The sequence below is a fragment of the Ailuropoda melanoleuca genome, chromosome 2 (assembly GCF_002007445.2).
Source record: "Ailuropoda melanoleuca isolate Jingjing chromosome 2, ASM200744v2, whole genome shotgun sequence".
NCBI classification, from domain to species: domain Eukaryota; kingdom Metazoa; phylum Chordata; class Mammalia; order Carnivora; family Ursidae; genus Ailuropoda; species Ailuropoda melanoleuca.
Window position 1 is genome coordinate 86,883,843 of NC_048219.1, and position 25,137 is coordinate 86,908,979.

General features: G+C 43.6%; 2 protein-coding genes and 1 pseudogene across 3 annotated transcripts; 1 reads left to right on the forward strand and 2 right to left on the reverse strand.

The window, feature by feature from the left end:
- Positions 1-2,084: 2,084 nt before the first annotated feature.
- Positions 2,085-6,260, reverse strand: TXNIP (thioredoxin interacting protein). The gene is made up of 8 exons (XM_002924566.4): positions 5,740-6,260; positions 5,189-5,261; positions 4,918-5,065; positions 4,614-4,716; positions 4,216-4,472; positions 3,963-4,119; positions 3,700-3,851; positions 2,085-3,550 (listed from the first exon to the last, which is right to left on the reverse strand). The coding sequence occupies exons 1-8, from the start codon at positions 5,987-5,989 to the stop codon at positions 3,515-3,517; spliced, it is 1,176 nt and encodes a 391-aa protein (XP_002924612.1). The 5' UTR covers positions 5,990-6,260; the 3' UTR covers positions 2,085-3,514.
- A 10,930-nt stretch (positions 6,261-17,190) lies between these two features.
- Positions 17,191-21,470, reverse strand: HJV (hemojuvelin BMP co-receptor). Of its 2 annotated transcripts, none has more exons than XM_019805211.2 (4): positions 21,328-21,470; positions 19,882-20,053; positions 18,910-19,490; positions 17,191-18,419 (listed from the first exon to the last, which is right to left on the reverse strand). In XM_019805211.2, exons 2-4 carry the CDS (start codon positions 19,961-19,963, stop codon positions 17,796-17,798), a joined length of 1,287 nt encoding a protein of 428 aa, XP_019660770.2. In that variant the 5' UTR covers positions 19,964-20,053; positions 21,328-21,470; the 3' UTR covers positions 17,191-17,795. The 2 variants fall into 2 exon arrangements, with proteins under 2 accessions (XP_019660770.2, XP_034498908.1); XM_034643017.1 differs by having other exon boundaries at positions 19,882-20,126.
- A 3,136-nt stretch (positions 21,471-24,606) lies between these two features.
- On the forward strand, positions 24,607-25,137 carry LOC109490433 (annotated as a pseudogene).

Genomic DNA, 25,137 nt, shown 5'->3' on the forward strand with positions numbered 1-25,137 from the left:
ATATGCAGAAAATGTCCTGAGGCAAGGTAGAAGTTGTGTGTAAAACGCAAAAGAAAGTGTGAGGGGAGACTTCTGTGGTGTAGGGGACGGATGAGTTTCCTTTGAAAGAATAGCTTCCTTCCTTCTCATATTTTGCTACACTGTTCAATATGGTTGTTCAGTACTAGTCACACACGGAGCTAATTAAATTTAAATTAGTTTAAAAAAATAAAAATCCAATTCATCAGTCACACCACCACATTTCAGAGCTCAATTGCCACATGTGGCTAATGGAGACTGTTTTAGCGAACACAGAGAACATTTCCACCGTCACAGAAAGTTCTGTTGTACAGTGCTGAATTTGAGGCAATACCGTATCAGGAGGAGATGCGTGTGCTCTGGCTGTTAGAGATCAGATCTCTAACGGAACGTAGGTGTAAGTTATCTACTCTCTCGCCGCTATCCTCTTCTCCTATCTTGTCCCATTAGCTAAGCCTTTTACTCCAACAGCCAGGCTTTCTCTCCATCTCTTCCTTTTGCCCTCTGGCCTGCTCTTGTCCTTGCTCCACCCTTCCAGTCTCTGGAAAACAAGCTGCACAAAAAACTTTCCATCAACTTTGACCTAGTTTCCTGGTCAAATTCAGTGAAAAGGGGTGGAGCCACTAAACTCTTGAACAGGTAAGAAAAGGAGGCCGCAGAGGTAGGAGTAAAGGAAAGAGTCACCAGGGCGACAGGGAGCTAGTGCCGGACACCTTGGGAAAGAAAAACAGACAAAGAACCAAGAGAGAGGAGCTCCTGAGAATGAAAGACAGATGAACAAAGACTGAAATGGGAAAGAATCTTCTCCATCTCACTTTCTGCTCAATTCACATTGATTTTATGAACTTCCAGGAGTCTGAGGTTTGGAATTAGCATGTGGAAGTCCACAGAAAAGCCAAACTCTCCCCCCCGCCCCCCCCCCGGCGCCCCATACCCAAATAAGGGCCAGGACTAGATCTGTCTGCAAAAGTTTAAGCCAGGGGGCGCCTGGGTGGCACAGCGGTTGAGCGTCTGCCTTCGGCTCAGGGCGTGATCCTGGCGTTATGGGATCGAGCACCACATCAGGCTCCTCTGCTATGAGCCTGCTTCTTCCTCTCCCACTCCCCCTACTTGTGTTCCGTCTCTCACTAGCTGTCTCTATCTCTGTCAAGTAAATAAATAAAATCTTTAAAAAAAAAAAAAGTTTAAGCCAGAAACCAGAAAGTACATTAACCTTCCCAGTCTCGGGGTTGCTCATCCTCATCACCCCTTTGAGAATAATAAAAATCATTTCAACTAGAGGGGGACTTGTGGCATCCATTTATTGTTCTCACCCTATAAGGAAAAAATAGGAACTGCAGAAGCATATCCTAAAGGGATGAGGCTGGAGTAACATATTCAGCAAATATTTACTGAGTTATCATTATGTGTTTGATAGGAACTGTAATAGGAACAGAAGAGATGGTAGCTGCCTTCAACGAATACTTACAAGTCTAGATCCTTAAGTCCTGAATAATTATCATCTGATATCTTACTGTTTATAAACCAGGTTTGGCTGAGAAGAAACCCTGGGATGAAACCAAATTAATTGGTAACCATAACCCTTTCCTTTCAAACCCCGTCTCCAATCTTATTTCTGTGAATTTCAGGTGCTCATTTTTTTAAAAGATCTTATTTTTAAGTAAACTCCACCCAAAATGGGGCTCAAACTCACAACCCTGAGATCAAGAGTCACATGCTCTCCTGACTGAGCCTTAAGAGCTCATCTTTGGAAAAGACTCATGCACTCCAAAATTGAAGGCATTTCATGATGAGTGTGTACAAGTGCAGAAAACTAGCCTATACCACCAGAATATCCCACCGCAGTTCTTTAGCTAATTGGAATTAAGACTAAATGTAGCTCAGGGGCGCCTGGGTGGCACAGCGGTTAAGCGTCTGCCTTCAGCTCAGGGCGTGATCCCTCCCCCTTTGGGGAAAACATTACCTATGGGGAATGTTTTCCCCAAAGCCCTAACGGTGCAGTAAGGGCAAAGCTCCCTCAGGCATACTTTCTAATAGCTTCAACACCATCTCACAGACAAGAAAACTGTTTTCGCCATTAAAAAACTTTTATTTTTATTTTTTTATTTTTTACAAAGAATACCCCCCACCTGGGGTGAAAATATATCTGGTTAAGTACAAAATATAGTTTTTATCATACAAAAAGATAAACAATTAAAAAAACAAAAAAAAGAAACCACCTTCAGCCCACACACTTTCTCAGAAAAGGGTGGAGCTCAGTGCTCTGACACAGGACAGTGAACAAAGTGCTAAGGCTGAGGGTGACTGACCCAGTGCTAGGGGCTGCAGTGAGAGAGGGCTGTTGATATCCTTGCCGCCTAACACTGGGCAGAAAGGGAGCCCTGGGGGCTTTGGTGAAGACCTGCCCTCTCGTGTCTCATGGCAATGTCTGGAAGCTCTGATCACAGTGTCGGGGGCATCTTGATCTGGAGTTTCTCCTTGGGTATGGAGAAGTCACAGTGGCCAAGGCTGATAGCAGCAACCCTTCTCATAGAATTAGAGTGTCAGAATGACAGCATTCTGTACACTGGGACAAAGTCTCAAAAGTGAGGAATAACACTATATACGCATTTTTTGTCATTGTGCTTACCCCTAGAAACATAGTAGACCAGTTTTAGCTTACATTTGAGATTGGGGGAAAAACAACAACACACACCCAAAATTTGACAGGAACTAAAGTGCTAAGAATTATCACCTCAGAATCCATTCCAAGGAGTCACATGAAAAGAAAAACACATTCTCCTGCATGAAAACGTTTGCCAACAGGAGAACACAGTGCAATAGGCTTTAAAAATGGCTTTTAAGACCTTTGGTGGAGGAGCATAGTTACAACTGCTTTAAGCCAGATTAAAGTACATTCTAAGCAAAGACAACCTTAGAGCTTCTTCTCTTTAATTCACATGGGAAGCTCTCTCCAAAGTTCAAATCAGCTCTGGAAGATTTTTTTTTTTTTCCTGTTAGTGTACAAAGGGCAACCCTGATTTTAAGAACCTTCTTGTCCCAAAATTTTGGCCATGACTTTTTTCCTTTTTGTTTTCCTAATTTGCTAAACTGGCTCTGCTCCACATGGCAGAAAAGTTCAAGATATATAATCCTCTCCAAAAAAACCTGGGGAAGACCATGTGAGGAGGCCATTTCTACCCCTTATTCGAAACTACAAAAATGCCTCGATTTTCAAGATCTGAGAAAATGGGATGGGCCTGAGTTTTTCTAGTGTGTTTTTAAACCCATCCAGCAAACACTCCCACATCACAGCGTCTCACTGGCTGAGGACGTGTGCGCACCATTTAAGGTCCAGGAGATTGCCTGCTGATCACCTCTTACGTTGTGGAGTCGGAGGCTGGGGTGGACCCCATACCCCACTATAGAGACTGTTGAGTCTCTGAAAAAAATAAGAGTCCAGGAAGAGAGGCGAAAGAAACAAGTTAAGTACAGCTGCTTCTTTTCTTCCACATGTTCACTGCACATTGTTGTTGAGGATGCAGGGATCCACCTGGGGTGGGCGTGGGGGGCGAGAAGAGAAAGAAGCGACCATTTTAGTTTGGGTAAGAACTAAAAGAACCACCAAGTTTAGCAATCCCTCCCACTCAACTTCCTATAGAAGGCTTAGGACAAATGCAGCGGTAAAATGACAATTCTCACCTCAGTATAAGTAGGTGGTGGCATGAACTTGAACTCAGGAGCATACATAAAAATAGGGCTGTCTTGGGAACCATCTGTGTCATCTAGCAAAGGAGTGGTGGGGCTCTCCAATCGGTGATCTTCAGGAATGATATCCATATAGCAAGGCGGAGCTAGAAAAAACATAGGCATAAGTAGTCTGGCCGTGAAAGGCCTGACCATCACAATTTCACAAACCGAAGCAGGCCAAAAAAGACGACGAGACATTATTAGGTCTGGCTCACCTTCTGGGGTATCCGGGATATTGAGATCTACCCAACTCATTTCAGAGCTGGTTCGGCTGGCCATGCTGGATGTCCGGCTGCTCAGACCTGACCTGCTACCAATTACTAGGGGCAGATCAAGGATGACCTTCTTGGAGCCAGGGACGCTAACATAGATCTAGAAAGGAAAATGGTAATTTGTTACACTAGAGGTCTGGAGAAACCCCTGCAATTTTGAAAAATGAACAATTTCTCTCTGACTCCACCCACTCACCAGTAAGGAGTATTCAACTCGAAGGATGTTGCAGCCCAGGATAGAAGGCCTGATCTTCTGCACCCGAAGGCTCTTGCCACGCCATGACGCACAGGTTCCTGAGATGATATGATTGCCTCTGACCGATGACAACTTCTGTGTCAGAACCTTGGTTTGGCCATTGGCAAGGTAAGTGTGGCGGGCTACTATGGCAGCTTTGGGAACCACGATTCGGGAACATGTGTTCTCAAAGTCAGCATGGATGGAAATCTCATCACCTAATAATGAGAAAGATGAAAACTTATTAGCTGATGCTTAGTACAATTAATGGTTTTTATTCTATCCCTATCCCCTGCCCTCATTCCCAAACCCACAGTTCCTGTTTCATCAGTCTACCATTTTAAGTACTAGGTTTTTACCTTCACAGAATCCTTTTCTGTCAATTCGGGCAGAGACAGACACTTGTCCATCAGGAATGAACATGCAGGAAACTTTCTTTTCTTTTTTAGCAGACACAGGGGCCTATGTTGAAGAGGGGTAAAAAGACATTTTGAAAATTTCTAGAATTTTCTTCTCTGCTTCTTTTTCCTTTCCACTCCTTACCCAGAATAGGCAACTTTCCCTTCCACCCCTGAGGTGCTTCAATCTGATACTGCAGACCCTTGACTTATCGACTTATCATCCCTGAAGCCCAAAAGAGGAGAATTTTAAAATGAATCTCACCATTAAATCAGGAGTATTGATATCCACCATATCCATCACTTCGAAGATTTTCTTTGTCTCTTGAGTTGGCTGGCTGGGGCGATCAAGAAAAGCCTTCACCCAGTAGTCTACACACCCATATTTTCCTTTGAAGGATGTTCCCAAAGGCCTGTGTCAAGAAAAAACAAGCAATTAATCTAAAACTGCTCTCCAAGAACAGTAAGTGATCAAAGGTGGGGACAATTTTGGAGATTAAAAAAAAAGTCCAGAGATGTATTTAGCAGACACCTACCCCTGAGGAAGCTCAAAGCCGAACTTGTACTCATATTTGTTTCCAGGTCTCATGATCACCATCTCATTCTCACCTGAAGAGAAAGAAAAGACAGTAGTAGCCCATCAGGTTTCTTGTTACACTTCAAATGCATCTGTGCCATAAGGAATTCTTGGGCAGCATGCAAGCCTATTGAAGCTCCCCCACTTTTCACCCCTTACATTCTGAAGCATTTTGTTGGGCAAAAAGTTATAAAGCCCTGCAATGATGAAAAGCTCAACCAGGACAGAGAAGCTACCATCCTCTCAAACAGGAAACAAGAATTAACAACTTCTGCATACAGGAAACCTTTAAATAGCTAAGGCAACATCCCTCAGGATCACCTTCAGAACACAACGCTAAGAAACTGTACAAACCACCCTTTTTTGAGGACAGAGTCTGCAAGTTAAAACTAAAAAAGGAAGCAACACAAAATTCAAGCTGCTCAACCTGAGCAACTTGGAATATTTAGCCTAAGCTCCAACCATTCATTTCAAAGCTCCTGTGGAATCAGCTTTCGGCCGGCCACTCACCTGTTGGCTGGTCTTCCAGGAGAAGCGTGTCTTCGTACCGCAGGTACTCAGACGTCTGTTTGCACTGCTGGGATCCCTGCATCCACAGGACTTTGGCCACTCCGCAAGCCAGGATCCTGACAGCTTTGACTCGAGTGACTTCGCACACCTCCACTATCACCCGGCCAGCCACTTTCTCCCCACTGCCATACACCTTTTCAGGGTCGTTAAAGACCACCTCAAAAGATTTGATCTTCTTGAACATCACCATGATTAAGCTGGGTTGCCTTAACAGTTACAAACAGGGGAAGAAAAAAATTCCAAATCCAAAACCCCCTCTGCAATAAACTATTTCAACTCTTCAACTCTCCACTAAGATTTCAAAAAGATGTCAGAAAAACGTAAGCTGTAGATATGCCAAGGGAGCTCTAGAAAAAAAAAACAAACTAGCTTTCTTTTCTATCCTCCCAACAGCTGGAGGAGCGCTCAGGATCTCGGCGGGGCGGCTCAGCACACCCCGTCCTAAGAGAGGAAAGGATAGTTTCAAGCGAGAGCCGGAAACTGCTTTATATAGTAGCGCGGGCGGGCAGGGCCACGCGAGCGCTGGTCCGGAGGCTCGTGCTGCCCTCGTGCACAGCCCCCCCATTGGCTGCCCGGGCCTTGTTTACCAGGAGCCCAGCCAATCAGCGAGGTCGCAGCGGCGCGTGGACACGGTGTGCTCCTGGCGGGGAAAACGGTTGTTGTGCAGCACCGCGTCTCAGGGAGGAGGGGGCGGAGGGGCTGCGGAGCGGCTTCCCTCCGGCCCAAAGGAAGCGGGGCCTCACTGACCCTAAAATTTATCGCGGGTTGGTGGCCGTCGGAGGGAGGGTGCAGATGCTTCTGGAATGGGAGTGGGGTTTGAGGCAAAAAGAAAATGTGCTTATGTGGGAATTTCGTGCCTAGCCTTAGCCAGTGCAGTTAATTTAGAGGCGATCGTTTATTCCCGGCTCACAAGTCGCAAGTCCTGTGAAAAATAATCCCATAACTCCAAGAATACTTCAGAATTGGGGCGGAGGCCAGGGAGCGCTGGCGTTATTGTTCGGGAAGATCCCCTTTGTCCTTCTCTTGCCCCGCGTCTCTATCAAAACCCCAAAATACTGTGAAAGAAAGGAGAGGTTGTCACAAATTGTAAACCTCTCTTCAGTCCTCAGGGGACAGCGGGTAGGGAGACTGCTCGGCCTTCTCTCCCTGTCTAGCCCCTCAGAGCCCGGAACTGCGTGCCTGGGCTGTTCGCAACCCCCTGTACCCTCTATTCTGTTCTCTGGAACGGAAATAGGGCGTGTTCACATCCTGTTGCTTATCCCCTCATCTATTCAGTTCTACCCGCAGAGTTGGGGAACACTTTGTTTATGTTCCACCAGTTACCTGTTACACTTCAGTAAGGTGTGTACTTTGGGCTCTGGTTCTCTCTCTCACTCCTCCCTGCTTCTTCAGGAAGGAAGAAAAAAGATGCTTCATTCTTTTCACTTTTCTCCTGTGTTGTTTGCACCCTTTCTTCATTCCCTTTGCCACCCACTAAATCAAAGGTACATCCCTAAATCTGTTGCCCACACTCCTCAGAGCCTAGTTAAAAGTTCTTTGGTTTATAACCAGTGTTGGTGGAGAGATGGCTGTATACCCGTTTGAAGGAAGAGCTTCCCTATCTTTCAAAAGTGTTTTTCTAAGCCCTTTAGAAGTTCCAGTGAAGAAAGACAAAAGGGTCACTAGCACACTATATGTTCAAGCTAAAAGAGACCCTGACTCCTCTCTCTGTGTTGTCATTTGGCTGTCAGGTTTTCCCCCCAGCCCAGCCATGAGATGCCTTAAGGAGCTGACTCATGAGAAATTATTCATAAATGCAATAAGAAAAACTTACAGAGATACAGGGATTCCCCCACACCCCTCCTCCACCCTTATCTTTGATTCCTGGGCCTCTCCTATGTCTGTGTTGAGGTATCAGGAGATTTTTATCTTTTGTGTGTGTGTGTGCGTGCGCGTGCTGGAAAGAGGAAGACAGTGTTTCCAAGATAGAGATGAGAAAGTAAATAAGAAGCATTAAGATATACAGAGATCCTATTCTCAGCAAAAAGAAGGCTATCCATTGCCTCTAAGGATTCTTCTTCCTTCTTCATACACCGTAACTGGGTTGACATCCTAAGGCTAACAAGTTACAACTCAGCACCACGATTAAGCAAGCTCAGGACTCAGGCATCAGAACTGTGTTGGAAAACACACACACACACACACACACACACACACACACACACACACACACTCAACCCCCGGGGAACAAAAAGGGGAACATGTTGATCCTTAGGGTGTGTGGGTTTGAGGTGGCACCCTGTTTTAGAAACCTAGTCAACAAGGCCTGAGTTGTTTTTTAGTCTGTCAGCAATACTGATTGAATTATCAGGAGCAGGCAGGGTAGGACTCTCACCAAAGTAATTTTTAAAATTCAGAATTGTGGCTTCTGGGAGAACTTTCATTTTGATGGGTATGAAAGTGGACATAAATATGAAAAAACAAAATGTTTACAAAGAAATAGATGATTCAGGGGCACCTGGCTGGCTCCATTGATGGAGTATGTGACTCTTCACTTCGGGGTTGTTAAGTTCGAGCCCCACATTGGGTTGTAGAGATTACATTAAAAAATATATATGAATCAATATTATTAAACAGTGTGTGTTATGTAGCTACATAGATTTTGAGAGGAAAGGAGGAGAGGTGGATAGAAATAGGTCAGGGTGGTAGTGATCCTGGACATCTCAGAAAAAAGGGAATGCAGATATTTATTTGGGCACATATATGAAGGGCTGAATTTTTTGAGCTTTTAAAAATCAAGCAGTTCTCTCTTGCAACAAATTCCTCTTTGGGCTCAGGGTTTTTTTCTTTCCCATTTTGCAGAACTCCGTACAGACCACTTGTTTGCTCTGTGCTGTGTCTGGGTTCCCTTAAATGCCAAAAAACTATTAAGCTTTGGCAGTAAGCAGCTGCCTACCAGGCCCCTGGCCAAGGCATGTTCTGAAACGAAGCCCTCTTGGACAGAGTTGCTTACGACCTTTCACCTTATAACCCGGTATTCTGATAAAAATTTGCTCCCTGATTCTTCTTTTTCAGTTTCTGAGTCAAAAGAAGAAAAAAATCTTGTAAGTTCCTGTCCTGAGAACAGGGTACAAACACTTGTGGGATGTGGGGGTGGGGTGGGGTGGGGAGGGCATGTCCAGAAGGAACAGCAAAGTCAGGCTAAGTCCCGGAGTTTTCTAGTGAGATCATCCTTACCTGCACCTTCCCCACCCTCTTCAGTCTCTGTGCCAGTAAAAATCAAATGGTGATGTTTGTTTTACTGGAGTTGGTTCAAAGCTTTCAGGGAAAGAAGTACCCTCCCCACTCTGTTGCCAGTCAGTATCAGAGCTGGTTGTGTTTCTTTCCTTAACTTCTGATCTGACAAACATTTAGAACTCTAAAGACTCATGGTTCCTAATGCGAAGCAAACCCCTTTGTCACCTCCTCACTGTGAACGTCCCTTTACCCTAACCTATCAGCTTTTCCCATTTTTTCCCTAGTTAATGTTAGTTTAGAGGCAAATAAAAATCGAAAGGAAATGTGGAATTCCAGACTGCTCAACTGTGTGTATTAATAATTGTATAGCATCTTAGAGTTCGAAGTGACTTTTTTTGGTCATTTATTGAGCACCTATAATGGACCAAGTCCTTCACATAATTATTTCAATGACATTTTATTTATAAATTAATCTGTCATTTTGTTCCAGAAAGGATTTAAGGTAGAGCATTTCATTGAATTCTCACAATAACCCTGTGACTCAGGGTTGATTAAGTCAGGCTCAGAGGGTTAAGTAATTTGCCTGAGGTCACAGATTTTGTAAATAGAGCAAGATCTTGAACCCAAGTTTGTCTGGTCTAAAGTATGAACTCTTTCTAATGTGTTGTCCTGCCTCTCAGTATTTTAACACATTGTATCTTATTTGATCCTTGCTATAAAGGACTCAGGGCAAGACTCAACATTTTAGAGTCAAAGCGGACTCTAGCAGTCTTCAAACAACAACAACAACAGACCCCACAAAACACCAAAAAACCCTCCACAAAAACCAACCAAGCCCTAGGACATACAGCTAGTAACTGGTGGAGCCATTCTCCAAACTCAGGATTCTTAACACTTAACGTAGTGCTCTTGTCTCTAGGATGCTCTGCGAGGGTTCTTGTTTTTTTAGTTAGGTTTAATTATTAAAAATACCTTATCTGGAAGCCCACATTTCATGTGTATTGGAGTCTATTTTTCTACCATGTGGAGGAAAGAATGGACATCTAGGAGTTGCCCAACTTCAGGGAGAGATGGGGAGAGGAGGTAAATTAATTTGTTCAGAACTACTGTAGGCTCATTTAAGATACTTCTTAAAGTTGCCTTATTATATTAAAAAACATATTTCCCTTCTCATGCTATCACTCCTCTGTTTTCTTTCCTTTACTTTTCAATTTCTTAAGAGGATAACTTATACCAGCTTTCTGCATTGACTAAATTTGTCCCTTTGTAATCTGGTTTTTGCTACCACTAAAATGGTTTTCTTCTAGGTTTCCAGAGGAAACCAGAGTTCTTTTTTGGCCTTATTCCCCTTGACGCCTATATAATTTGAAAACTACCATCTTTTTAAAATTTAGACATTCATCTTGACTTTTGGACTTTCTCCTTTTCTGGCAATTTCTCTTTTCTCTGCTCCCAAAAGCTTTTCTCGAGGACTTGTCCTCGGCCCTCTCCTTTTCTTCCTTTAAGGTTTGCTCTTCAGTTTTGCCCATCTTTACATCACTTGTGTAAGATTTATACTGTGCCGTTAGCCTGTTTCCAAAGTCCAGCTGGCACCTTAGATTCAACTTGTCCAGTATAGAATTCATAATCTTCCCCATGTTCAAATTCAGTTCTTCCCTTTGTTTCTTTTAATGGAACCATTATATGTTCCCACAATTATCAAGGCTTAAAATCCAGGAATTGCTTTTGAGCCCTTCCTCTATGACATTCCCCACATCCAATCAATTGCCAAATTCTATAGAGGCCATCTTCCCAGTGTTTCTAGAATTTACCTCTTATTTATTATTCCACTGCCAGCACTCTGATTCATGTCCTTGTTACTTTTGCCTAGATTTTTTTAATACCTTGTAACGGATCTTTCTGCTACAATCTACAGACTACAGTCAGATTAATCTAACAAAATTGAATTTCTTTCTGTTCCTGTGATGCTCTAAAACCCATTGATTACTGAATCAAATCCAAATGCTTCGACCTAGACTTTAAAGACTTCACAGATTGGCCTTAATCAAACTTTCCAGTCCCATTTGCCACTACTTCCTCAAAAATATACCCTATACTTCAGCCAAACCTGAGTACTCAGTGTTCCCCAAATACATCCTTCTCTGCCTTTGCGTCTTTGGTTATGCTTTGCTTTTTACCTGGAATGCCTGACTTTCCTCCCCCATCTCTGTGTTTCTTAATCCTACCACTCTTTTTCATAGACAGTCAAATGACTCTCCCTCTATGAAACCTTTCTTGACTCCCAATCCCATCATCTTTCACCTTGCCACCAAGTAGAATTTCACTCTCTTTTAAATGCTCCGTGACACAAATGCTACTTACATTTCTCATATAAAATCTACATGTAAATTTCCTTTTCTCTCCTGGATAATGAATTCCTATCTTTGTATTCTTTATAACATCTAGCGAGTACATTTCATAGGTTAAATATATTATTAAACATAAATTGAATTGGTAGATCGGGGTGTGTCTCTAGAATAGAATATGCCACTGATCAGAACCTAGTATTGGTTCTTATCAGTGTTAGACTTTAAACTTCAACTTTACTTCCTTCTGTACTGGAACATATATAACCAGTCCCTCCTCAAAGCCTGTGGCCCAATCGTGTATCACAGCAAGGCTGGTAAGGCAGTGAGAGGCGATGGTTGTTTTTCTGAGGGGAAAATTGAACTATGTTGATATTTATGAACATGAGAGAGATGGGACATTGTGTGCTCAGCCCAATTTCCTCTTTTCTGAGAATTTTTTTTCTTACACAATTCAGTAATCCATTTGCTCAGCCCTGCCACCCAGTGGGTGGACTAATGTACTGACAAGATCCTTAGTCCAAGAATTGTCTCAAATGCACCAAAGCTTTTCTGAGACCTGAAACCCTGAGTGATGAAGATGCTTCGTTGATTGTGAGAAGGAGCAGAGGAAAGAACATGATATTCATGACGAGAGGAAGAAACTGTATATTAAACCAGTTTTCTATTTTTTATCCAGACTAACATTTAACAATATTTCTTTGTTAATAGCATTTTATAATGTAATGGAGCTATTTATACATGTGCATTATTAAACAATTGTGTTAACGTTTGATTCTTACTAAACAGTCAGGAAGAAATTTTGCAGAAGAGAATGTTGTGATTCAGGAGTTCAAGTGACTTGCCTAAGGTCGCACAGCTAGGACAAAATTCATCTGACTTATGGCTGAAAGATCTTTCTAGTAGTCCATCTCTGTTCCCTAAACAAAGAAAATTCATCTCCTTTTTAAAGATTGATTTCTACAAGCAGATTTAATTGCCACCTTCTTTGCATCCCTACAGTATGTTGGACATACTTCTAAATATTATGAATATTGACAATTTATCTTATAATTATCTGTTTGTCTGTATCTTCCTACCTAAACCAAGTTCCCCAAAGGTAGGAACCATGTTTGTCTTATAGCCTGGCATAATTTAGGTGCTTCAGAAATTCTAAAGGAGGGTCAAAATTAATCAGTAGGATTATTTTAGCCTGATCAGCTAATGTGTAGATAGATAGCCCATCCCATGGCTCATCCTTCTGGTTCTTGTCTGTTCTTCAAAACTGCACCTCAAGGCTGTAGGCTTGGCTGTGGTAGGTGCAGGGCTGTATCCTTCATGTAGAGAAAATACCACAGCAGAATATTTTCTTTTTAGATGCTGTAGTTTTAGCAAAGGACCTTTCAATTCTTGGTGGACTGGGAGGGCAGGATGAAGAAGCTGATTGATTTATTAGAAATCTGACAACTCACTTCTCAGAGGTAGGATTTGAAGAAAAGTGCTGTATCAAAGACTGATTACAGGGGCGCCTGGGTGGCACAGCAGTTAAGCGTCTGCCTTCGGCTCAGGGTGTGATCCCGGCGTTCTGGGATCGAGCCCCACATCAGGCTCCTCAGCTATGAGCCTGCTTCTTCCTCTCCCACTCCCCCTGCTTGTGTTCCTTCTCTCGCTGGCTGTCTATACCTCTGTCAAATAAATAAATAAAATCTTAAAAAAAAAAAGACTGAAAAAGACTGATTACATGAAGATGTGGTATATGCATACAATGGATTGTTACTCAGCCATTAAAAAACGAGATCTTGCCATCAGTGACAACGTGGATGGACCTACAGGGTATTATGCTAAGTGAAATAAATCAGACAAAGAAAGACAGATACCATATGATTCCACTTATATGTGGAATCTAAAAATAAAACGAATGAACAACAACAACAAAAAAGGCAGAAACAGACCCTTAAATACAGAGGACAAACTGATGGTTACCAGAGGGGAGGGGATAGAGATGGACAAAATGGGCAAAGTGAAGTGGGAGGTACAGCTTCCAGTTATGGAATGAATAAGTTATGGGGATGAAAAGTCCAGCATAGGAAATATAGTCAATGATATTGTAATAGCGTTGCATGGTGACAGATGGTGACTACCCTTGTGGTGAGTGTAGCACTAACCTATAAACTTGCCGAATCACTGTGTTGTACACCTGAAACTAATGGAAGATTGTGTCAACTGTATACTATCATATATATATATATATATATATGCACAGTTATATATATATACACAGTTTTATATATATATAAAACTTTGAACCAAGAGCAGATAATGATTCCAAAATCATTAGCCCTGTAGTGAAGGCAGAGTCCAGTTATCCTGCCTGATTTCTCTTTCACTTTCTCAAAGCCCACCCTCCATTCACACACGTTTTATCTCAGGAAACATATGTAATCTATTTCTTCCTATTGGGAAGGATGATGAATAATTTGGTTTGGGAGTAGGCAGAAAAATTGAGGAAGGCCCTTTATTTTCTAATGCTATGCCTTCTTTCCTTTCCTTTGTGCTAGTGCAGTTTCCTGGCACTGATTTTGGGAACCGTGATTACTGGACCACGGAAATTATCTCTGTTTCCTTGAGAAGAAGCGTGGGAGGGAATTTGCCATAAAGCATAAAAGGTGGGTGAAGTGGGTAAGGAGATGTTGGGTGGACCTAAGAAGTGGTTGAGGTGGCCACAAATTTGATAAGTTAAGGGGAAAAGCTCAGGACTGGCCACGGTGGGAATGTCCTCCCTTTTAAAAATAAAAATAATGTTGATGTACTGTATGGTGACTAACATACTATAATAAAAATATTATTATTAAAAAATAATAAATAAAATAAAACTAATGTAACCTAATGTAGTTTAAAATCACATAATATTTAGGGCTTACAAAAAAACATCAGTTCTCATGCCCTCCTACTGAGACATTCTGTTTTAGAGTTTAGAGTTAGAATTAGAGTTTCCTCTAATTCTTTTAGCTTTTTTTTTTAATCTGGCATTTACTTCGTATTTCTAGGTGATATGTTTCTTCTTTATTTCTTAATTTAGAAATAGTAGACATAGCTTTTGCTTTTTTGTCATAGTAATTGAAATGTCAGCTTTCACATCGTGTTGTATACCTGCCTTCTCTTTTCTCTTACCTCATTCTCCTAATAGTTATAATAACAACACAATTGTTATTATACAATTTGGGCTGTAGTGTTTACGTTATTGTCATGGTGTAAATAATACCCATTGTGGAGCCAAGTAGTATATTTTCATTGTTTCATGTCTTGAACAACCCTTTGTTTATTGTGAGATTATATATAATAGTTTATTTAAACAATTTATTTAACTGTGCCCCTATCTCCAATTTATTCCTGAAATGCCTATTCCATCAAATATTTATTAGAATTTTCTCTCAAATGACCAACATATCTAATAATCTAAGAAATCAAATTTCTTTTTCTGGGAGACTAGCCCCAGCCCCACTGAGTAACTCTTTTTAGTTACCATCGCCATCTGCTGACTGTTGGTGAAATGGAAAGACAGAAGTATGAGGTGCAGGGCTGATGTTTTTAAGCCAGAAAATGTCCTTTCTATGGTATTTGACCTTTGGAATGATAATCTGGAGGAAGGAATATGTGCCTGTGATAGGAGTAGAAAAGAGAGTATAAAATCATGAAATAGTCTGTCTCCTTTGCCCCATCATCCTCTTCTTTTCTGTGTTTTCCTAGAAGAACAAGTCTGTTCTAATATTCCTTATGATGCTGTGGTCATTCTAAGCTTTTGTCGGATCCAACAAAGGAAAAGGGAAAGATGGGCTACCTGTTTGTTCGTTCTTTCTTTCTTTCTTTCTTTCTTTCTTTAAAATTTTATTTATTTATTTGACACAGAGAGAGAGACAGCCAGCGAGAGGGAACACAAGCAGGGGGAGTGGGAGAGGAAGAAGCAGGCTCATAGCAGACCGCCGGGATCACGCCCTGACCGAAGGCAGATGCTTAACGACTGAGCCACCCAGGCGCCCCTGTTTCTTTTTTTCTTTAAATTACAGGTTTATTGAGTATACTTGATGTATGATAAACACTTATTTAGAGTATATATTTTCATGGGTTTTGACATATGTATACCCATGAAATTGCTGCCACAATCAAGTTAATGAACATGTTGCTCCCAAAATTCCCTTTTGTTCTTTTGTAAGCCATCCCTCCCTCCTTTCACCTATCACCAAGCAACCATTGATCTCCTTTCTGTCACTATATATTAGTTTATGTTTTCTAAAGTTTTATAAAAATGGGAGCAGCTGGTATATACTCTTTTTGTTGTTTGGCTTCTTTTGCTTGCATGATTATTTTGAGATTCATTTTTATTTATTTTTTATTTTTTAAGATTTGATTTATCCATTCGACAGAGATAGAGACAGCCAGCGAGAGAGGGAACACAAGCAGGGGGAGTGGGAGAGGAAGAAGCAGGCTCATAGCGGAGGAGCCTGATGTGGGGCTCGATCCCATAACGCTGGGATCACATCCTGACCCGAAGGCAGACGCTTAACCGCTGTGCCACCCAGGCGCCCCCTGAGATTCATTTTTAGAAACTGGTTGTATCATTTTACATTCCCACCAGCAGCTTGTAAGAGCTCCACTTCTTCCAACACTTAATATGGTCAGTCTTTTTCAAGTTAGCCATTGTAGTGGTTGTGTAGTGTTTTCTCATTGTGACTAATCTGATTTGCATTTCTCTAATGACTAATAATGTTGAGCATGTTTTCCATGTGCTTATTCTGAGCTACCCATTTTTAAATACTCCGCTGGTAATAGGGCTAACCTAAAGTTTGGGCAAAAGAAACAGTGTTACATGACAGGTACCATAGAAGACTCTCATTCTCCAGTTGGCCATGAAATTCTTAACTGGCTTGAAATTCCTACATCTGAGGGATAAAGTTACTCTTTTGAGTTAGGGGAACCAATATAAGGAGCGGTTAAGAAGGTAGCCTCTTGTGTGGAGGCGGCCATGGCCACAGCTCCACTTCCTTGCCGACCTCTACAGCCAGAATCTTCAATGGCTCTCTGTTTCCCAGGCAACACAGTGTAATGATTAAGAGTTAAGGCTCTGGAGCCCGACTGCCTGGGTTCAACAATTATTGTCAATTAATGAATTAATTATTGTTCAACCGTTTATGTGCCGTGTGATTGTGAGCAAGTTGCTTAATCTTGCCTTACCTCAATTTCTTTGTATAAAAGTGAAGATGAGACTATTATCTTCCTTAGAGAGTTGTGAAAATTAAATGAATTCATATATTAAAAATGTTTAGAATGTTACCTGGTAGGTTTTAAGCTCTCAATAAATGTTAGCCATTAATTTAAACTCCTTGGACCCACTTTCAGTGTGCCTCATAATTTGGCCTCTGCCCATCTTCCATTCCATGACTTCCTATCTACTTCATTTGAGTTTTGCTGGTTTCCTCACTGAAGAATGAATCGATGCACAAGTCCAGATGGTTTCCATTGCCCTAGAAGGCCCTTAACAATTCAAATCCTACCCAGTCTTCAAAGATCGCTTCAAATCCCATCCCTTCTATTACCTCTTATTATTACTTCTTTAGTTCTCATCAACTATCTTCCCATCTGAATTCATAGCACCACAGAATTTAGGAAATAATTGTATACTCATCACTCCTTCACGTGAATCAGTTTTGCCTCGCTAGCAGCCTGTAAACATCTTGAGGGCAGAAGTAATATCTGATACTTCTGAGCCCTCTTTCAGAGGAGTGATTACCTTGTCTTTACTCCATTTCCAGCATCTGTAAAGGGATTCAACATAGGCAACAGAAGAGGATGTGAAGAATTCATAGCTTTAATAACAGATTAGTTAGAGGTGGGGATGTTAGCTTCTTTCCTATCTGCGCCATTCTCCGAAGGCAGAGTTCCTCTTCTGCTAAGATCCAGACAACCCCTGTTTCATTTCTGAACCAAGAAAGAACACATTAAGACTCCATCCTTAATCATTTCCTCCTCTTTCCATCTTCCAAGAGAAAATATTGTTAGATTAAATTGCTCATAGGTAATGATCATATCTTCCTCTCTCAATTCTTTCCTCTTAAAAGTCTCAACCCTTAAGTTTCCTACTGGTCATCAAGACCCCTATAACCTCTAAGTTTACTGGGGTGCTTTCAGGAGTAGATGGACTAGAACAATCGTTTATCATAACTGGGACTGGGAAAATAGACAAAGAGCCCCTACAGAGGTCTAGATGGCAGAAGCTTTGTCCAGGATCCTTATTCTGTCATTGTTTCAGTCCTGGACTGCAGCCTTATCTGACTCTGGTTAAATGTCATTATTTCATGTGTCTTCTAGTTCCCACTGTTTTCTTCAGTGATTCTTCATGTTCTTCCCTGCCTGTCTCTATCCCCTGATCATGTCAAACCAGTCAAGGGGTTGCTGGCCTAGTCACTGAATGCAAAGCCACGGAACAAAAAGCCCAGACACGAGTGGGGCCAGGAGGGCTCCTGAGGAAAGAGGAACCCCAGCATCTGTGGGGAAGAGGTGCAGCTTTTCTAAGTCTGGCAGGAAAGCTCGGGCATCCTCCAAAGCTGACTGAGCTGCCACAGTGAAGTTGGGGTCACCAGAGATCAAAACATCAAAGACACAGGAATGAAAGTAAGCGTCTTCAACTGGCAGCCCTTCCTTGCACAGCTGTTTGGCAGTATCAATGGCTATAGCTCCCCGACGACTGCGTTCTGAGCGAGAGAGTCGCTGACTTGGGGGGCACCCCCCAACACAGAGCTGCAGGTCCTGCTCAGCTGAGAAGGCCCTGGCCACATCCTCTGCTACCTTGATGGAGAAGGAGAGCTGCCCAGCTGTCTGCCGAATGATTATAGTTGTGCCGATATAAGCAGCTCGGATCTCCACGTGATTCCCAGGGTTAGCAGTTCGAATGGACAAACTTGAGCCCCCAGGTCGGTCACCTCCATTGATAGAACCATCTTCGAAGGCTGCTGGAAGATTGTCCACCTCAGCCTGGTAGACCTTCTGATCAATGCATTCCTGCATGTTCTTAAATATAATGGTGAGCTGTGAGGGCAAGAGGGAAAACAGTTCATTTTGGGCTCAGTGCTTTGTCCCCTTACCGCAGTCAGGCCTCACACACAGTCAGGGATCTGATCTGGGCAGAGGCTCCAGGCTGACCGTGGCCTTCCCTCACTCTCATCTCTTCTCCTGCGCTCTAGTATTGCCCCGTCCTGCTCAACCCCTCCCTCTCCTTTTTGGACTCAATCTCAGCAATTCACAGGAGAAGGAAAAGTTTCCCTTCTGTAACTCCTCAAGCTAGGGCTCCTCAGCTCTCCTCTCAACGTTTTCTTGTGTTTTCTGCGTTTGAGTACAATTTCCAGCGAGGGAAAGTGACTCAAGGAGCAAGTGCTTGGTGGGGGGGCGTGGCGGGAGATGCGGGAACAGTCGAGGAGGAAAGGGAATGGCAATCGTGGCTGTGGAACAGTGGGGATGGGAGGGAGTGGTACTGTGGGGCGACCGTGAGAGGGTCGGGAGGAGCTGCTGAGTCCCTGACCTTCCGGGTGGCGGTGGCGTTGGCCCCCGATGCCACGGGGGAGCTGGTGGCCTGGACATAAAGGAAGTCATTATCCAGCAGGGGCCAAGCTCCTTGGACACGGCACGTGTGAAAGTGGTGGTGGAAGCTGCGCACGTGGGGGTCCCCGAAGGAGGCGCAGTGCAGGAAGGCCGGAGGACGACCGTGCAGCCGGGAAAACTGGCCTTCATAGTCACAGGGGTCCGGGGCTGGGGGGCCGGAGGAGCCGACAGGGCCTGAGCCTGGAAGGGCGGGGCCGCGGGGCGGGGGAGGGGCCGTGGGGCCCTGGCGGGAGCAGTTGTGCTGGATCATCAGGTCTTCGATGCCGTGCACCGCTGAGTGGAAGGCCAGGTCCCCGCGGCAGGTGCGGGCGGTACGTCGGGTGCAGAGAGCGTAGGAGCGGAGGGCTCGACAGAGGCCGCCGGAGCCCACTCCACCGCGGCCCCCTCCTCCTGCTCCCGCTGCTCCGCCTCGAAGCGCTCCCGGCGAAGCCCCCGCTCTCAGGCTCAGGGTGGACGACACGTACTCAGCGTTGCAGCGGAGAATCTTGCATTGAGAATGAGCTGAGGACAAAGGGAGAGGATGTGAGATGGCGCCTAGACCCCGCTTAACTCTCCCAAATCTGACGGAGGGGCTTTCAGCTGCTCCTAAAACCCAACTGATCCCGAGTTCCAGTCCTGTCCCCGGTCCCCAGCCCCCAGCTCCCTAGTTCTGTGTTCACTCGGTCTGGCTAAAAGTGTGTAAGGCCGCTGGATCTCGTCTCCCCGTGGATCAAGCGCTTTTCCAGTGCCCTTCCCCAAGGAGAATGGGAAATAAAATGTATCTGTTTGGGAGTCAGACGAGTGACTGGAACTCCCCAGCCCCCAGTCCTTCTCCTCACACATGCTCACTTGCCCACCCTTGCCCAGCAGAGGACCCCCTAGGTTCCCCGGCCCTTCCCTAGCCCTTCCTTACCATGTCCACAGAGGAGCAGCAGGAGGGTGACAGTGCTTAGAGTTGGGGGGCTGCTATGGGGGGGCCGGCCTGGGTCCCCCATACCTATCCGGCCAGGTCCCCCCAGGCTCCGGCTCTTTCCAGCTGATGACCCTCCTACCTAGTGAATTGTGACCGGACCTCCTGTAAGGGACTGAGAAAAGAAATTCGGCTGGGCATGGGGAGAGAGAAGAGCTGAAGATCATTCAGGATGATGTGAAGAGAATCTGGGAAGATCAGGAAAAGGATGAACGGTCAGGAGCTTGGGGAGAATAAGGCTCCCCAAACTGTAAGTGTGGCTGTTGAGCCCCTGTGCCCTGCTCTTGTGGCCATTTTCCGGGCCCTTATGCAATACCCAGAGGTGGGGGTGGAGGGAAAATTGACTAGACCGGGCGGGGCCGGGGGGAGCAGAGTCCACTGTATTGCCCCATCCTGAGCTACCAAACAGCAGAAATGTCAAAAAAGGAGGGGTCGCGGGGATGGGTCAGACCCCAGTCATCTCAGTGGGCTCCTCAATAGAATTAGGATCTGAAAATACTTCAGAGACATACCTCTTATTTGCCCCTCCTCATCCAGAGGGGACACCCTCCAGGGGTCATTCATTTCTCTTTCTCCTTTGTGTCTCCTTTGTGAATTTTTAGCAAGAAGGAGTGAGGGTGGAAAACCCACTGCCTGTCTAGAACATGAGTATTCAGATGAAAAGGGACCGGGAGCTAGGATTATCATCTCCCTCTCTCATGGAACAGTGCGATGCAAACCAAGCATGCAAGTCAGTATTTGTTTGTGCTGAGTCTAAAGTTCTTGTATTTCTTTTTTCCAAATCTGACTGAAGAACCACTGTTTTCATCTTCCATTTGCAAATTCGGAAGTTCTCAGTCTTCTGATTAGGATAGGCCTTGGGGAGGAGCTAAGTCCCTCCTGCCAAACTCCCTTTTCTTGAGGTAAGGATTTGAGTGGGGTTTGAGTCATGCAGGAGGGAGAATAGGTTGGCGACACTAGAGTGTGGGGATAAACAATTTACAATGAGGAGTAGCCCCCACCGTTGGAAGCCCAATGTGAAGGGCACTGCTGACCAGGGGCAGGGTAGAAGGATACCAGTGACTAAGCATCTGAGGCAAAATTTGGCCTTGGTGAGAAAACCACAGAATAGGGGATATGGGAAACTCCTAATACTTCATCAGAAGTTTGAGGCAACAGGGTAAGGAGAGAGCTAAAGCAGCCAGAGGAGAGATGGAAGATTAAACTTCAAGAGGCCGGTGGCCAGCAGCCAGAGAGAAGTAAGACAGGAGAAACGGAGATGGGGCACCTGGGTATGAAAGAGATCCTAGCTTTTGGACCAGAGACATTCAAGTAGGTGTCGTAATTTTCTGAAAGTCTAACTTCATTCCAAAAGCTTATTAAAGGAAATGCAATTTCATTTTGACTTACTGTTTCCAGAGGTCAAACATTACTCTGATATCCAATTCTCCAGCCATGACTGCCTACTCTGTCGGTCAGCTCCAGCCAGGGGATCCCCCGTCTCTTTCTCCATGTCTCCCCCAGGTCCCCACACCGGCTGCAATCTCACTGAGGTCAGGCAACCAGAGAAGGTTTGGTGTGGGGGAAAGGGGGAGTAAATGGCTGGCCAGAGTACTGGACAGCTGAGCGGGGGGGGAGGGAGGTGGCTACTGAGTTGACTGTTTTAAAAATAGCTAAGTCCAAAATTCCAGGAACGTTAGTGGGGGTAGGGTGTGGGTGGGGGGAGTGGGGAGGGTAAGAGGATTAGAAAGAATATGGAGTATAGGGTGCCAAGTGGGGAAGGGGGGGCAGAAATATCACAGGCAAGTCAGATATCCACTTCCAGGTTATGTGACTCTAGTCACTGCCTACTCCAGGCAGCCCTCCAGCATTCTCAGTAATGAGTTTGCAACCTTTAAAAACTAGATTGGGTAATTACATAGCTTTTTTTCACCACTCTCACCCCTGCTATATTGAATATTGCATTTAGTTTCTCCTGAGCACATCTAGGAAGTAGCTGACTTCAAATAAGGTCCATAGCAGAGATAGTTCACAGTCCCTCCCCCATCTTTGCAGAGTATTTCAGAAGGACTAAAAAAGCCAGCTGTCCAGAGAAGAAATCTGAGCTCTGAGTTGCTTAGGACAAGGGTTTGTTTCAGTCCTCCAGCCCAGATCATTGCAGCTGTCTATCCCCCTACCTCCTCCATTTCATTCCCTTAGTTTATACAGCGGTTCCTCTTCCTTCCCTCTCACCAACTCACACACGAAATATAAGCTTCTGAGTTGTTAGAGGAGGAGGCTAGAGGAAGCAAAGGAGTGGAGGAGGACTAGAGAGAGTTTTTTGAAGGTTACTAATCCACAAGGGAGGGGGACTTGGAGAGAGAAACTGAGAAAAAAAAGAGATTCAGAAAGATACTTTTGTGGAGTAACATAATCTTGTGACCTTTTAAGATCTTGCAGCCGAAGAATTTAGCCATGTCATATTTTTGCAGCCATAGGCATCTGGGATCATCATCTCTTACACTTGCCAAGCGAAGTGAATACAAAGGCTGATTCCAAATAGTATCACTAAGGCGTTTGATTAATTGGCTTTGCATTTAATTCAGAATCTAGAGGTCTACATAGTACTCTTCTCTTTATTATGCATATATTTGTGAAAAATTTAGATTTCTCTCAACAACATAAGTCCATAGCACAAGGATTTTATGACAAAAATGTAAAATGCCAACCACACTATTCAAGTGACTTTAAAACACAGTAATTTGACTATGACATCCCAAGTGGGATATACTCCAAGGACAAAAAGAAATGCAAAAATACTTTCAAGTAGTCATATTGTTGGTGGTAATGTTGGTATTGTTGTTGTGCAACTATCATGGGTGTATTATAGAATAAAACAAATAAATATTAATGCTAGTGTCTTTGTGAACCAGGATTTTTGGTGTAGGATAAAGAGATACAGATTTATGATCAATGAAGTTAAATAAAAACTCTGTAATTCTGATTTAAATTGGAAATATAACTGTGAGCTAGAGGCATATTTTATCCTAAAACATTTCCTGGCTTTATTCTGAAAAGGCCTGGAAACAATAACACAGTAGCAGTGATACCACTACCTCCAAACTGGGCTTTCTAAACACGCATTTCCCACTGAAAGGAGCTCCTTAGAGAAATGGCTGATTTCAGGCATAGGTCAGGAATTGTCCAAGATAAGCAAGGAAGGCTTCAAAAACTATTAAGATTGTATCAAAAGGACTCAGAAGCAACTAGAACAGTTCACACTGGCCAAAGATGAGACAATTTAAATGTCAAAATGGATATTATTTGCATATTTGATATGTTCAACTATCATATTTGTATCAACTTGTTTAAATCTATGAGTTTCCAACAATACTTAAAAATACAAACTCATTATTGAAGAATGCTAGGGGATCAACACAGTATTTTGAAAGGTGCTAGTAATTGGAAAGAATCAAGCATTTATCCTATTTTTCTTGTGGGAATTCAAGATGAGGAGGAAATTTATACAAGTTTTCCAGCAGATAAATGAAGAAGAAATGGCATAATTAGAAAATCAACATTTATAACTCCTAATGAATTGATGTGTCTAGGCAATGATCAATAATGGCTGTTATTGGGGCGCCTGGGTGGCGCAGTCATTAAACGTCTGCCGTCAGCTCAGGGCATGATCCCAGCGTTATGGGATCGAGCCCCACATCAGGCTCCTCCGCAGGGAGCCTGCTTCTTCCTCTCCCGCTCCCCCTGCTTGTGTTCCCTCTCTCGCTGCCTGTCTCTCTCTCTGTCAAATAAATAAATAAAAATCTTAAAAAAAAAATCACGGCTGTTATCCATCATGAAATGAGAGACCAACGTTGTGTCCCCCTGATCACAGGTGGATTACAAATTGCACCTATTGAAGCAGGCCTGCAAAAAAGCCCTTTCAGTCTGAGTCTGAATTAGTGTAGAGCTAACTACTAATTTATAGGAAGTACAGGAGACATCAAATGACACCTCAGAGGCGCAAATCCGGATTGTGGGAATACTCTACAGGACAAAGCGACTGGGGCTTTTCAACTAATTGAAGAAGAAGAAGAAAAAGAAGAAAATGGAGAGGGAACTTATTCATTAATAGAGACTCAAAAGACATCAAATAGCTGCAGGGTATGGATTTTGTTGGATTCTAATCCAAGAAAACAAACAAAAATTAGGAGACAGCTGGGGAGATTTGAATGTTAATGAACAGTTCATGAATACTTAATGATTTATAAGGTTGTCGGTGTGATAAGTAGGACTTTTTAAAAAGCAAGCGCTTATCTTTTATGGATGCAGCTTGAAATATCCGCAGATGACATGCTGTGATAGCTGGAATGCTTATAGGTCGCGAAGAAGCGATGAAGATTGAAACATGAGTTGATAATTGTTCAAACTGGGTGATAGATTCTCAGGTATTCATTACCCTAGCCTCTTTTTGTAAATGTTTGAAATTTTCAGTAACAGAATTAAAGTCAGAAATTATCTATAAGCCCTTTGAGTGTGTGTGTGTGTGTGTGTGTGTGTGTGTGTATTTGACCATCATCCTTGTCAAAGCCTATTGACCAAACACCACCCAGAACAAAACCGTAGTCAAAAAAGTTGGGTTTAGAGAGAGCGGGACGTCTGGCTTGCGAGCAGGCACCTTCGTTTCGCGCACGACAAAAGAGCAATTTAAAAATGGGTGATGTTGAAAAGAGCAAGAAGGTTTTTGTTCAGAAGCGTGCCTAGTGCCATACTGTGGAGAAGGGAGGCAAGCACAAGACTGGGCCAAATCTCCATGGTTTATTTGGGCGAAAGACAGGTCAGGCCCTTGGATTTTCTTTTTTTTCTTTTTTTTTTTTTTTAAGATTTTATTTATTTTGACAGAGAGAGAGAAAACACAAGCAGGGGGAGTCGGAGAGGAAGAAGCAGGCTTCTAGCAGAGAATCCTGATGTGGGGCTCAATCCCAGAACGCAAGGATCACACTCTGAGCTGAAGGCAGACGCTTAAAGACTGCGCCACCCAGGCGCCCCAGGCCCATTGTTCTTCTTACACGGATGCCAACAAGAACAAAGGCATCACCTGGGGAGAGGAGACACTGATGGAGTATTCAGAGAATCCCAAGAAGTACATCCCTGGAGCAAACAATGATCTTCACTGGCATTAAGAACACAGGGGAAAGGGCAGACTTGATAGCTTATCTCAAAAAAGCTACTAAGGAGAAATAA